Source organism: Carcharodon carcharias, chromosome 12 (genome assembly GCF_017639515.1).
Source record: "Carcharodon carcharias isolate sCarCar2 chromosome 12, sCarCar2.pri, whole genome shotgun sequence".
Taxonomy (NCBI): domain Eukaryota; kingdom Metazoa; phylum Chordata; class Chondrichthyes; order Lamniformes; family Lamnidae; genus Carcharodon; species Carcharodon carcharias.
This window is the reverse complement of record NC_054478.1, coordinates 85,809,594-85,822,407: the sequence shown is the minus strand read 5'-3', so window position 1 is coordinate 85,822,407 and position 12,814 is coordinate 85,809,594. Positions and strand designations below refer to the sequence as shown.

General features: G+C 40.8%; 1 protein-coding gene across 1 annotated transcript in view; it reads left to right on the top strand.

The window, feature by feature from the left end:
- The first annotated feature begins 586 nt into the window (after nucleotides 1-586).
- Nucleotides 587-12,814, top strand: part of pde11a (phosphodiesterase 11a) — a 390,201-nt gene continuing 377,973 nt past the window's right edge. Inside the window, exon 1 of the mRNA XM_041200136.1 lies at nucleotides 587-1,490. Within this exon, the coding sequence (XP_041056070.1) occupies nucleotides 702-1,490 (789 nt within the window). The 5' untranslated portion in view covers nucleotides 587-701. The remainder of the gene's footprint in view (nucleotides 1,491-12,814) is intronic.

Genomic DNA, 12,814 nt, shown 5'->3' with positions numbered 1-12,814 from the left:
CATTTGTCCATAGATGATGTAGTCCTAATATATTCTCTTATCCACGTGTTATTTTAAAAGAAGAGGGTTAGTAATAGCCCCTTATTCAAGAGCCTCGAGTTCTGACAATAGAAATATTACCATTTTTATACATTAGGGAACCTATTCATCAAAGTTTGAGTACTAGTTTGCTTTAAAATGCATTCTAATTTTCCTTGAAGATTTACCAGAAATGGTACAAATTTTTATCCTCGCAAAGACAGAGGAAAATAACACCTCAATTTTACTGCTGTTTTTATATGATCAGAGTAGACTTCGCCAGCAAACAGTGACCCCCTACGTCAGTGGATCAGGAGGATCCACGTTTTATCTGTCATTACTGGCCGTGCCTCCTTACGTAGCTTCAGCACTCCCAACATGGGAAGATAACCGAACAGACTGGGCTGTCTGTCATCTGTTTCTCAGGAAGACACCTGAAGGCATCAAACAGCAGCCTGCTCACATCAACCGTTAGTGAGAGATCATTTTACCCACAAGTTAGTGCGGCTGTGTCTACCTATCAAATGTGCAGCTTGGCTCAAACGGTTTATTCACTTTAAACGTGCGTGAATTTTAACCTGTAGACTACTGCGCGCAAACAGGTTAAATACAGGGTCATGCTGCTATGATATTTCTGTGCGATACAGTTCGTTACACTGACTGAGGCTTCTCTAGTTGCAGCTATGTCGGGTTCAGCAAAGCTAGACTTCTCTGAAGTGGAAACTTTTCTGGATAATCATCCGGATCTTTTCGAAGAGTACCTGCTGAGGAAAGGCAAGCACAGCACAGTGGAGAAATGGCTCAAACAGCATCACCTCAGCAAAACCCCATCAACTCCCACTTCAGGGGAGAAGACCGTGCCTGCCAAGGAGTGCTGGGCGACCAAAGGAGACGGGCTGCAGAGGAGGCCCTCTCAGAGAGAGCTCAGGAAACATTTTGCCAGATCTAAGGCGATGACCGTCAACAGGACTTACGACGAGCATGTCAACTCCAGGGACAAGGAACCACTCTCCAGCATGAGGAGGCGAGCTCTCCTCAGGAAAGCCAGTTCGCTACCTCCCACCACAGCTCATATCTTGAGCGCCTTATTGGAATCTCGGGTCAACATCCCCCAGTACGCGCCTACAGCGATCGACTATAAATATGAACTAAGGGACAGCAATGAGAGAGAATTCTTTCTGGAACTCGTCAAAGACATTTCCAATGACTTGGACCTGACCAGCCTGAGCTACAAGATCCTTATTTTTGTCTGTATTCTAGTCGATGCTGACCGTTGCTCCTTGTTCCTTGTGGAAGGAACTTCCAACAAAAAGACTCTAGTGTCCAAATTCTTTGATGTGCACGCAGGGACCACAGTGCTGCCATCGTGCAGCATGGAAAACTCGAACGAAGTGCAGGTGCCTTGGGGAAAAGGAATCATTGGTTATGTGGCTGAACACGGGCAGACGGTCAATATCCCTGATGCCTATCAGGTAAGACCTCCTTGCGCAAAAGACCCCAGAAGATTGCATTTATTTTAGACAGTTTATAATCCGAAGATAAAAGACATCACCAAGAAGGCATAGTGTTTGTATTGACAATGTCAAAGATAAAATGCTATACAATTACAAAGAAACAATTAAAGAAAACTTTCTCTCCCCTCCCCCCGCCGTTGTTGTGGCGTTCATTAAGACTCGGTTTACAGTCAAGTACTTTACAATGTCGTAAAACAACGAACATTTTGTTTAAACGATGCGACTGAAATAAAGGTTTTTTTCCACCGTATGAAAAAGGAAAATACTTTCATCATGTAAAGGATTGGCGTACACTTTCTTTGCTATTACAGTATTTAATTCGCCATCGGTTCTAAAGGTGTTAAGTGGTGAAATCAGTGATATTGTGGACTGGCAAAAACGTCAATATTGGCACCACTTTCACCTCATTTGATTATTTGGGCAAACAGATTTTTAAAAAATGAACCCTTTCTTGCCTATATATGCATTGCATCTATGAAATCCAATCTTATTTAAATTGTGTTCGTGTTGAATAAAACACGATGTCAAAACATTCCCTCGGAACTAAGACATGCAACGCAAAGTCTGTGGGTTCATCCTTTGCGTTAAAACATGATTCATATAGTTCCTAGAAAGTGGTTATCGGAGTGGGTATAGGGACAGGTCTGATAATGATCTATTTAGACATTGGCCAGCTAGTCTATGCACAGCAATGCTCGCCGGAATAAATGCAATCGCTTAAAATAAAGGTAATAGTAGTAATTTATTTGAGGATTATTAACAAAGGGAACAATTAAAATGTTACTGTGAAGAAAGGAAAGGGGGTTTCTGCCTGGAAATGTTATCAGCAGGTCCAATTGGAGAACTGAGACAGAATTTCCCGTTGCTTCAATGTTTTAGAAGAAAAAGTTAAAAACGAACAAATAATTTGCATTACACACAATGCCGTAACATGGTTTAAGCACGCTCTAGCGAAATAGTATGACATATTTTGTTTGACACAACAAACATATTGTGGTGTTTGGCATGATTTCGTATTCCTGACCCAGATTGTAATCCTGGAGCAGCAAAACAAAACAGTCAGAACCTTTCCAAATATGGTGATCCATAAAACCTGGCATCGCGGGATTATTTCCCGCAATGATAACGACTGGAGTCAAATCCCACAGCATCTTTGTTTCACTGGTTACACAGTAGCTGTGTATTAACATGCATCCCGGTCATGCGTATTAGCATGACAATTTGACAATTATGATACAAGGCAAAATATAATGAGTTTTTTAAAAGAAGTAGAACATTACATAGAATAATGTATGCCAATTTTGAACAGTATACAGTCATGCTGAACAATGCAGAACATTCTTATTCATGCTGCGTCTTGCACGGAATATTTCGAATTTGATAACTCTTGTTGCAGGCTTTGGTTAGTCACTGTGGGATCGAATCCCATCACTATCGAGAAACGGAATGAAACATGTAATCGTGTGATCTAATACCAACATAAAACAATGATGCGAGATGAAGCTAATGAACTCGCTAGGAGTTTGTATCTTAACAATATTGCAGAAATTTGCAGAAGCCACTGACACAGCGACAAATGAGAAGTCTCACGGTGCCTTTAAAATGCATAGTTTGGAAATAATTCCAAGAGCACAACAAAAAGATTGTGAGGTAGAAATTGTTTATTGCAAATGATCTATGGTGCCAAACGTAAGACATTATCTCTGCCATTCATCTCGATATTCCTTTCTCCAAGCACACGTGACAGTAGGCGGCGCTCCAAAGTTACGTCTTTCACGTTGCGTCAATAGCACTTTTACTGCAGCTAAAGTAAATATTTTGAACAGCGCTTGTCTTAATGCTTGCTTATGTCAGTGGTGCACATGATCGTGTGCTACTCATGCTGCTTTCGCCCAACGTGAGAAAGTGTTTTTTCAACCACAATTTCGACCTCTTGACACGGGAAATTCTGAAATCTAATTCCATTCTGCTCAGAAATTCGAGGTTGGGAACCGTCCCATAAATAGTTTCACGTTGTTTCGGTTAGACATGGAGACTAACACAGCACTTCACACTCCAATAGCCTAACGAACCACTAAAACTGTTCTAAATTCGCCTGGCTATACATTTTGCTAACTAATTTGTTTTTATATAGATGAAATCGATCTTTAGATAAGCTATCACTCACGGACCTGAAATTAATTTTGAGGAACATTCTTTTTCTGTTTCCTCACTCTTTCCACCACCTAGTCTCCCATAGGATGCTGCACCTCACAGTTGTCTGGTGGGCATACTTATTCAATAGAAAATAGTATTGGCATTTTTAGAGCAAATTTTACAGATAGATTCAAGAAACAACTTATAACAATTTTGGCTCTGTTCATGAAATTTTACACGTTCCTCCCATGGTACATTTGCTGCTGCTCCTTTATGGACAAATTTTGTTTCTGCCCTCTGATCAATGTAGTTGAAAAAAGGGTAGCAAAGGCTGAAATTTGAACTTGGTTCATTTACCTAAGTCTAAGCTGCAGCTACTGGACTGCCGAGATTCACAACTTTCCTTGCTGTCATGTATAATAAGGGGCCTGCTGTCCACTGCGACTACTTTACTGGATCCCACATTACTTGGTATTGAGATGAAGGTAAAATTTCCTCCATAAACAGTTCACCAGTGTACTCCAGATCATGGTCATTTCATTCTTTCATCAGGACCACCAATGAATATTCAGATCAGGACCTAAAGAGCTGAGTGGAACTCGAGTAAAGTCAGGACCCAGAGGTACTGAAAGAAAGAAATGACTCTCACTCTTACTATCTGAGTCACATTATCATGAACACCAAATACATTTCGGACAGTAATCCAACTTGTAACGCTTTCCCAATTGAAGATATCAAAATTGTTCAGCCTACACCATGTCCACAGCTGCTTGGTCCTGCATGCCTTCTGCCACATATACAATCATTTGAGTAGAGTGGCCTGTAGGCATATGGCATTGTGATCCTGGGATATGGCAAATTCATCAATGTTAACTCCAGCCATGTCACTACTACTGGAAATTGCTTCACCCACTCATCAGTCTGAGTACAATGAAACTTCTCTTACTGTAATCAGGCACATGGAAAAGCAAGCTAGAGGACAAGGCCTATAAAGCTGTAGTCTGCATGTCGATAAGAGATGCTATAACTGACACTAGGGCCCCTGCCCATGCACTGCCTCGTGGTGGGAGGCAGCTCTGCAAATTCATTCATTTGCACTGTACTGATGTCGATAGTGGATAAGACCATTGCTAGCTGGCATTTGCAGCAAGTTGAGTAGCAAAGGCTCCAGTGATTATAATTCAGCTCTTTGTTCCTTCAGAAGTCAGTCCCATCAGGGTGTACATAAGATGGCCTTTTGGATAGGAGTTTCCACTGTTTCACTGCTACCACCACACCCTCCTTGCTTCTGCTGAGTTGTGCACTGTGCTTCACCAAATGTAACCTCTAATTTCACTATCTAAATCCATTGGCATGGATATGCCTTTGCTGGTACATGTGCTGATACAAGAGAGAGGCTTGGAGGTCCTGGACTGGTTTGGACCACTGGTCACAGATTCTTAGAGAACACCTAGAGATAGAGAAATGGACCATAGATTACAATGTTGTTATTGCAATGCTCTTTGCAATATATTTCACTGTGCTTTGATGCCAGGGTAAATAAAATAGGGTGAGAAGTTTTATTGAATCATGGTGATCACTCTGACCAGAAGGATGTTGAAATATCATTGGGGTTCATTGTACATCATAGGATCCAGATTTCTATGAATTCCCAAGGCTCCCACCTGATTTAGCCAGGCACTTCGAACACCTGGTGGTAAGCCATGTGAAAAATGATGGCAGAGTAGCAATGGAATAGTGATAGTTTGTTTCTACTTAAAAAGAGGAAAACCACATTCCTATTTCAGGAATCAATTGTGGCAAACCTCTCAACATCACCAAACAACTAAAGTGATAAAGCGAGTAAGCATGAGAGAGAACAGTGTCAGAGACCCACAGTTAAAAGCAGTGGTGGGGAGTCAGTGAGGGTAAGAGTGAGCCTGAAAGGCAACAGTGTTGGAGACCCACAGTTAAAAGCAATGGTGGGGAGTTAATGGGAGTCAGAGAAAACTACAAAAAACATTTGTTTCCAAACAGTGTATCAACAATCTTTCTTTGCAAGGACAATCCCACATTGGAACAAGCTGCCAAAGGAAATAGTCACAGTCTTGAAATCTTCAAAACCCATCTTTAGGTTATTTCCATTTAAAAGTTTTTTCATTATAAGGACTACCAATTCAGGTCAGGCCTGGTTTAGCTAGCACTACCCTTATAAATGTTGGCAGAACATGGATATTAGTCTGTGATGTTTACACAACTGAAACAGAAGAAGAAGAATGAGCTTGAGAGAGAACAGTAGTGGAGACCCACTAGGAAGGGGACCTTACTGAATCTGATGGTTGGAAAAGAAGTAGGCCAAGCAGACCAAGCGTCTGTGGAGGAACACTTGGGTAAGAGTGATCTTCGTAACATAATATTTAGATTAGAAGTGGAGAAAAGCAAGGAACAATTTAAAGCAGAACTTCTAAATTGGAAGAGGGCTAACTTCAGTGGGAGGAGAGGGGATCTCACCAGGATAAAATGGAACCAAACATTGACAGGAAAAGCTGTAATGGAAAAATGGATGACCTTTAAGGAAGTGATGTTTCAGGTACAGGCTAAGCACATTCCAACAAGGGCAGTAAGTTAAATGAACCAAATCCTGAGTTCCTTGGATGAACAGGGAGATAGAGAATGTGATGAAACCAAAAACAATATGTATGGTGCATGTCAGGTAAATTCTTTAAGAGAGAACCAGGCCAAATACAATAAGTTTAGAGGGAAAGTGAAAGAGAAAATATGACTGGAAAAGAGAGAATTATCAGAATACAATGGCAGTTAGCATAAACAGGAACTCTATCATCTTCTACCAGCATGTAAACTGGGTAGTCAGAGGTAGGATGGAGCCTAATAGGGACGAAGAGGGTGATATATGCTCAGAGATGCAGGGCATAGCTGGAATATGTAATAAGTACTTCGTATCTGCGTTTACTAAGGAAGAGGATGCTGACAAAATATAGTAGAAGTGGAGATGGTATGGGCTAAAGATTGATAGGAAGGATGTACCTGAAAGGTTTACTACGCTTGGAATGGATAAATCACCTGGCACGGATGACTTGCAGCCCAGGTTGCTAAAGGAAGTGAGGGTGGAGCTAGTGGAAGGTCTTGCCATAACCTTCCAATCTTCCCTAGATTTAGGAAAATGCCAGAGGATAGGAGAGTGACAGAGTGTGAAACCCTTATTCAAGAAAGGAAGCAAGGACATTCGTAGTAAATGCAGATCAGTCAGTTTAACATCAATGATGTGTAAGATTTTAGAAACAATAATCATGGAAAAAAATCAACAGGCATTTGGAGAGGTTTGAGTAAATTAAGGAGACACAGCATGGATTCGTAAAAGGCAGAACATGCTTAACTAATCAAATTGTAATTTTTGATGAAATAACAAAGGAGGTTGATGAAGGAAAAGTAATGAATGTTGTCTAAATGGATTTTAAGAAACCCTTTAACAAAGTACTGCATATAGACTGGTTAACAAAATTGAAGGTCATGGAATAGGAGGGTCAGTGTCAGCTTGAATAAAAATATGGTTTAAGAACAGAAAACAGAGAGTCATGGTAAGTGGTTGTTTTTTAGCCTGGAAAGTGGTTGGCAGTGGTGTTCCCCAAGATTCAGTGCTAGGACCGTTGTTTTTTTTTTGACATATATAAATGGTTTACAGATTGGAAAACAAAGTAAAATTTCAAAATTTGTCAATGATTCCAAACTTGAGGTGTGGCAAACAGTGGGATGATACTACAAAAGAACACAGGTAGACAAATCGCAGATAGAATTTAATACAAAGAAGATTTTTTTATTCTTTCAGGGGCTGCGGATGTCACTGGCTAGGCCAGCATTTTTATTGCCAATCCCTAATTGCCTTTGAGAAGGTGATGGTGAGCTGCCTTCTTGAGCTGCTTCAGTCCATGTGTTGTAGGCACACCCACAGTGCTGTTAGGGAGGGTGTTCCATGATTTTGACCCAGCTGCAGTGAAGGAACAGCTATATAGTTCCAAGTCAGAATGGTGAGTGGCTTGAAGGGGAACTTGCAGGTGGTGGACATTGAAGGTGTTGGATGGGTGTCAATCAGGCGGGCTGTTTTGTCCTGGAGGTTGTCGAGCTTCTTGAGTGTTGTTGGAGCTGCACTCATCTAGGCAAGTGGACAGTTTTCCATCAAACCCTGACATGTGCCTTGTATATGGTGAGCAGGCTTTGGGGAGTCAGGAGGTGAGTTATTCTCTGCAGAATTCCCAGCCTCCAGCCTGCTCTTGTAGCCATGGTATTTATATGACTGGTATTGTTCAATTTCAGTTCCAGGTCAATGGTAACTTCTAGGATGTTGATGGTGGGGGATTCAGCAATGGTAATGCCATTGAATGTCAAGGGGAGATGGTTGGATTCTCTCTTGTTGGAGATGATCATTGCCTGGCACTTATGGGCTGTGAATGTTACCTGCCACTTTTCAGCCCAAGCCTGAATGTTGTCCAGGTCTTGCAGGACTGCTTAAGTATCTGTGGAATCACGAATAGTGCTGACCATTGTGCAATAATCAGCAAATATCCTTGACCTCATTATGGAGGGAAGGTCATTGATGAAGCAGCTGGAGATGGTTGGATCTAGGACACTACCCTGAGGAACTCCTGCAGTGAAGTCCTGGGACTGAGATGATTTACCTCCAACAACCACAACCACCTTCCTTTGTGCTAGGTATGACTCCAGCCAGTGGAGAGTTTTCCCCCTCATTCCCATTGACTGTAGTTTTGCTAGAGCTCCTTGATGCCACATTCAGTCAAATGTTGCTTTGATGTCAAGGGCAGTCACTCTCACCTCACCTCGGGAGTTCAGCTCTTTTGTCCATGTTTGGACTAAGGCAGTAATGAGGTCAGGAGCTGAGTGGCCCTGATGAAACCCAAACTGAGCGTCAGTAAGCAGGTTCTTGCTGAGCAAGTAATACTTCATAGCATTGTTGACGAACCCTTCCATCATTTTGCTGATAGTCGAGTGTAGCCTGATTTGGCAGTAATTGGTCGGGATAGATTTATCTTGCTTTTTGTGGACACAGCATACCTGGGCAATTTTTCACAATGCCAGGTAGATGCCAGTGTTGGAGCTGTATTGGAACAGCTTGCCTAAGAAATCAGCTGGTTCTGGAGCACAAGTCTTCAGTACTATTGCCGGAATATTGTCAGAGCCCATAGCTTTTGCAGTGTCCAGTGCCTTCAGCCGTTTCTTGATATCACAGGGAATGAATCAAATTGGCTGAAGACTGGCACCTGTGATGCTGGGGTTCTCAAGAGGAGGCCAAGTTGGACCATCCACTTGGCATTTCTGGCTGAAGATTGTAGCAAATGCTTCAGCCTTGTCTTTTGCAAGGATAATGTGCTGGGCTCCCCCATCATTGTGGGTGGAAGTTTTTGTGGAGCCTCCTCCTCCAGTTTTTCTGCCACCATTCACAACGGGGTGTTGCAGGAATGCAGAACTTAGATCTGATCCAATAATTGTGGAATTGCTTAGCTCTAACTATTGCATGTTGCTTTTGCTGTTTAGCATGCAAGCAGTTCTATGTTGTGGTTTCACCAGGTTGACATCTCATTTTTAGGTATACCTGGTGCTGCTCCTGGGATGCCCTCCTGCACATTACATTGAATCAGTGTTGATCCCCCAGCTTGATGGTAAAGATAGGGTGGAGGATATACTGAGCCATGAGGCTACAGATTGTGTTGTATAAAATCCTGCTGCTACTGATAGCCTACAGCACCTCATGGAAACCCAGTTTTGAGTTGCTAGATCTGTTTGAAATCTATCGCATTTAGCACAGTGGTAGTGCCAAGCAACACGATGGAAGGAATCCTCAATGTGAAGACAGGGCTTGGTATGTGGTGGTCACTCCTACAAATGCTGTCATGGACAGATGCATCTGCGTCAGGCAGGTTGGTGGGGACGAGGTCAAATATGCTTTTTCCTCTTGGTTCCCTCACCACCTGCTGCAGACCCAGTCTAGCAGCTATGTCCTTTAGGGCTTGGCCAACTTAGTCAGTAGTGGTACTACTGAGCCACTCTTTGTGATGGACATTGAAGTGCTCCACTCAGTGTATATTCTATGCACTAGCCACCCAGAGTGCTTCCTCCAAGTGGTGTTCATCATGGAGAAGTACTGATTCAGCAGATGAGGAGGTGGTAGGTGGTCATCAGCAGGTGGTCTCCTTGCCCAAAAACAGGTTCCTCACAGTCACAATAAAATTGTGTATTTGCACACTTTTACTTATTATTTAGAATGCTTGAGTTATTGTTTTGTTCTGTATTTTTGAGTGCTAGAACACTATCACTGTAAAACTTAGCATTAAGGAAAACGTTTTAATATATCCAAAGAATATGCTTGTGTAGTTCTTCATATTTCTATATTTGTACTTAAAAGATTCATCTTTATTAACATGTGGTAAATTGTTTTGGCAGATACTACATGTTAGGCATCTTAAGCACACTTTGAATGTTGTAAAAGATCTCTGGCTGCTGAAAAATGTAATTTAATTCATCTTTTGTGTACATATTCATTAAGAAAGTGTTCACTGAGCTACTATTTAATCTGGTCATTCCATGAAGCTGTGACATTCATCTAAAATATTAAATAATTTATTTCAGCTTCATCTACTTACATATTTTCAATAAATATTTGCAATGATTTTTAAAAAACACATTCAATCTCACCCTAGCTTGCATTTTTTCAACAGCCAGACAGTTCAGCCCATCAGTATTTACAGAAGTCAGACCCTTTGCCAAAATACTACATGGTTGTTCTTAATGTTATAATCATTGAGACCAAAGACCTATAAGAACTGAACTTACCAAGTGACTCCAACAGAAGAAAGAGATGGATATGATTTAACTTCTTATAACATTTACTTTAACAATCAAACAAACATCAATATAAATTAAAAATGAATTAACAGGCAAATTGTATTCCATAGAGACTATAAATTACACTTTAAATAGCCAATACAACAAAGATAGATTCACAGATTAGCTGACAGTGCCCTTAGCACGTATGCAGGTGCAACCACAAAGTCCTTCACAAATCTGTCTCCCTCAGGTAGAGTTCAGCTTTTCTTCATGCAGAATTTGGTCATCAAGTCACCTCTGATAGCAACTTTACTCGATGGATATGGTTATTACCAAAAGGACATTTCTGCAGAATCTTCTTCATGACAGTCTTCAGGTTCCAGTCTCTTTAGCAGTTCTGATCCACATAGCTCCCCACAGTCTGCCTGCTTTGACTTCCAGCTGAAATCTAATCTCTGAGAGCTTTTTGTGTGCTTTTCCCCCCCAATCACCTTCAATTTCCTTCACAACCTGAGGTCACAGTTTGATTTCGCGGAAGGCTGATGTCACAGTCAGGAATCCAAGTTACAATCTCCCTTTCCCAGAAACCCAAAGCTTTGGTTTCTCTTTCAGATGAGGATTGTCTCAAAAAACATAGGCTTTGAAACCAAAGTTAGTGCAGGCAACAGCTTGCACATGCTCCCCGCTCCCCCCCACCCCCCACTTATTGATCTCACAAACAACAATTTCATCACAATAGCATAGGCAAAGATCTCCTTGATAATTAGATTAGCACAGTTCCCTATTGACCCAGGCAAATGTAACTTTCATTTGAAACCTGAACATAAGAGTAGGAGAAGGCCATTCAGTTTCTCAAGCCTGTTCTGCCATTCAACTAAATTGTGGCTTATTTGTAACAAAAATCCAGAAATCTCAATTTTGAAATGTTACCAATTTATTTCTTAGCCAAGAGGCCAAAGTTTAAGTATTATAGTTGACAGGCTATATTGCCATGTCAGGCAATAGAGTTTGGCATTGCGAATACTAATTTCTAATTTATCTAAATGACCTAGATTCAGAAACTCAAGTCAGAGTGGTCACATTCACACTTTATACCAAAGGGTCAGTAGAATTGGGAGAGGCAACTCAGAAATTACAGAATGAGTTTGAAAAGATGTGAGAGTGAGCAGAACAATGACAGATTAAACAAATGCAGACAAATATAAAGTGCCATACACAGGAAGGAAAAACAAATGACTTGCGTACTACATGATGGTACTGAAATCATTTTTAGGGATATTACCTTACATTACAAAAAAACAGAAAACAAAGGGCAAGATGGGAAATGAATAATGTAGAATAACTGAATCATTTAGGAGTAAACTTGAGGACCATCTGCTTCTTAATGTTGCCAGCATGAATTCAGAAGGGGAAGACCCTGTCTGCTCAAACTGTTAGACTTCTTTGCGCAAGTGACAACCCAAGTGGTCTGTAAAACATGGTTTATCTTAATTTCCAAAATGTTTTTGATATAGTTCCATACAAAAGCTATTAATTAAATTCAATGCTGTGAGAATTCAAGGAAAATCCTCAGAATGAGTCAGAAATGGTTGAAGGATAGGAAATAACAAGTACTCAATTGGGAAGTTATGTCAGAGTGGGAGAGAAATTATTGAGTGGAGTTCTTTAGAGTTTGGCATTGCGATTGCTAATTTCTAATTTACGTAAATGACCTAGATTCAGAAACTCAAGTCAGAGTGGTCAAATTCACAATTTATACCAAAGGGTCAGTGGAATTGGAAGAGGCAACTCAGAAATTACAGAATGAGTTTGAAAAGATGTGAGAGTGAGCAGAATAATGACAGATTAAACTAATGCAGATAAATGTAAAGTGCCATACACAGGAAGGAAAAACAAATGACATGCATACTACATGATGGTACTGAAATAGGTAAGGATGAAGCTGAAAGAAAACTAGATTTTTACTGGACTCAAGGCTACGTAAAGCCGACTAATGCAATAAACAAAGTCAATAGGATGCTGATTACACAGCCAACATAGTAGAATATAAAATTAGAAGAGGTGTGATCATATTTTAATAGTGCTCTGGTTATACCACAGCTTGAATACTACATCCAGTTCCAGTCGCTATGAAACAAGAGGGAGGCAGTGCAGAGAAGAGGCTTGAGATTGATCTTTAGTCTCAGAGGATCTGAGTTTTGAAGAAAGATAGGAAACTTAGGGTTTTCAGCTTGGTAGGGAGAAAACTAGGAGATGATTTTATAGAGGTAAACTAAATTCTTAAGGGTATAGAAAAAAAGAGACATGCTTTT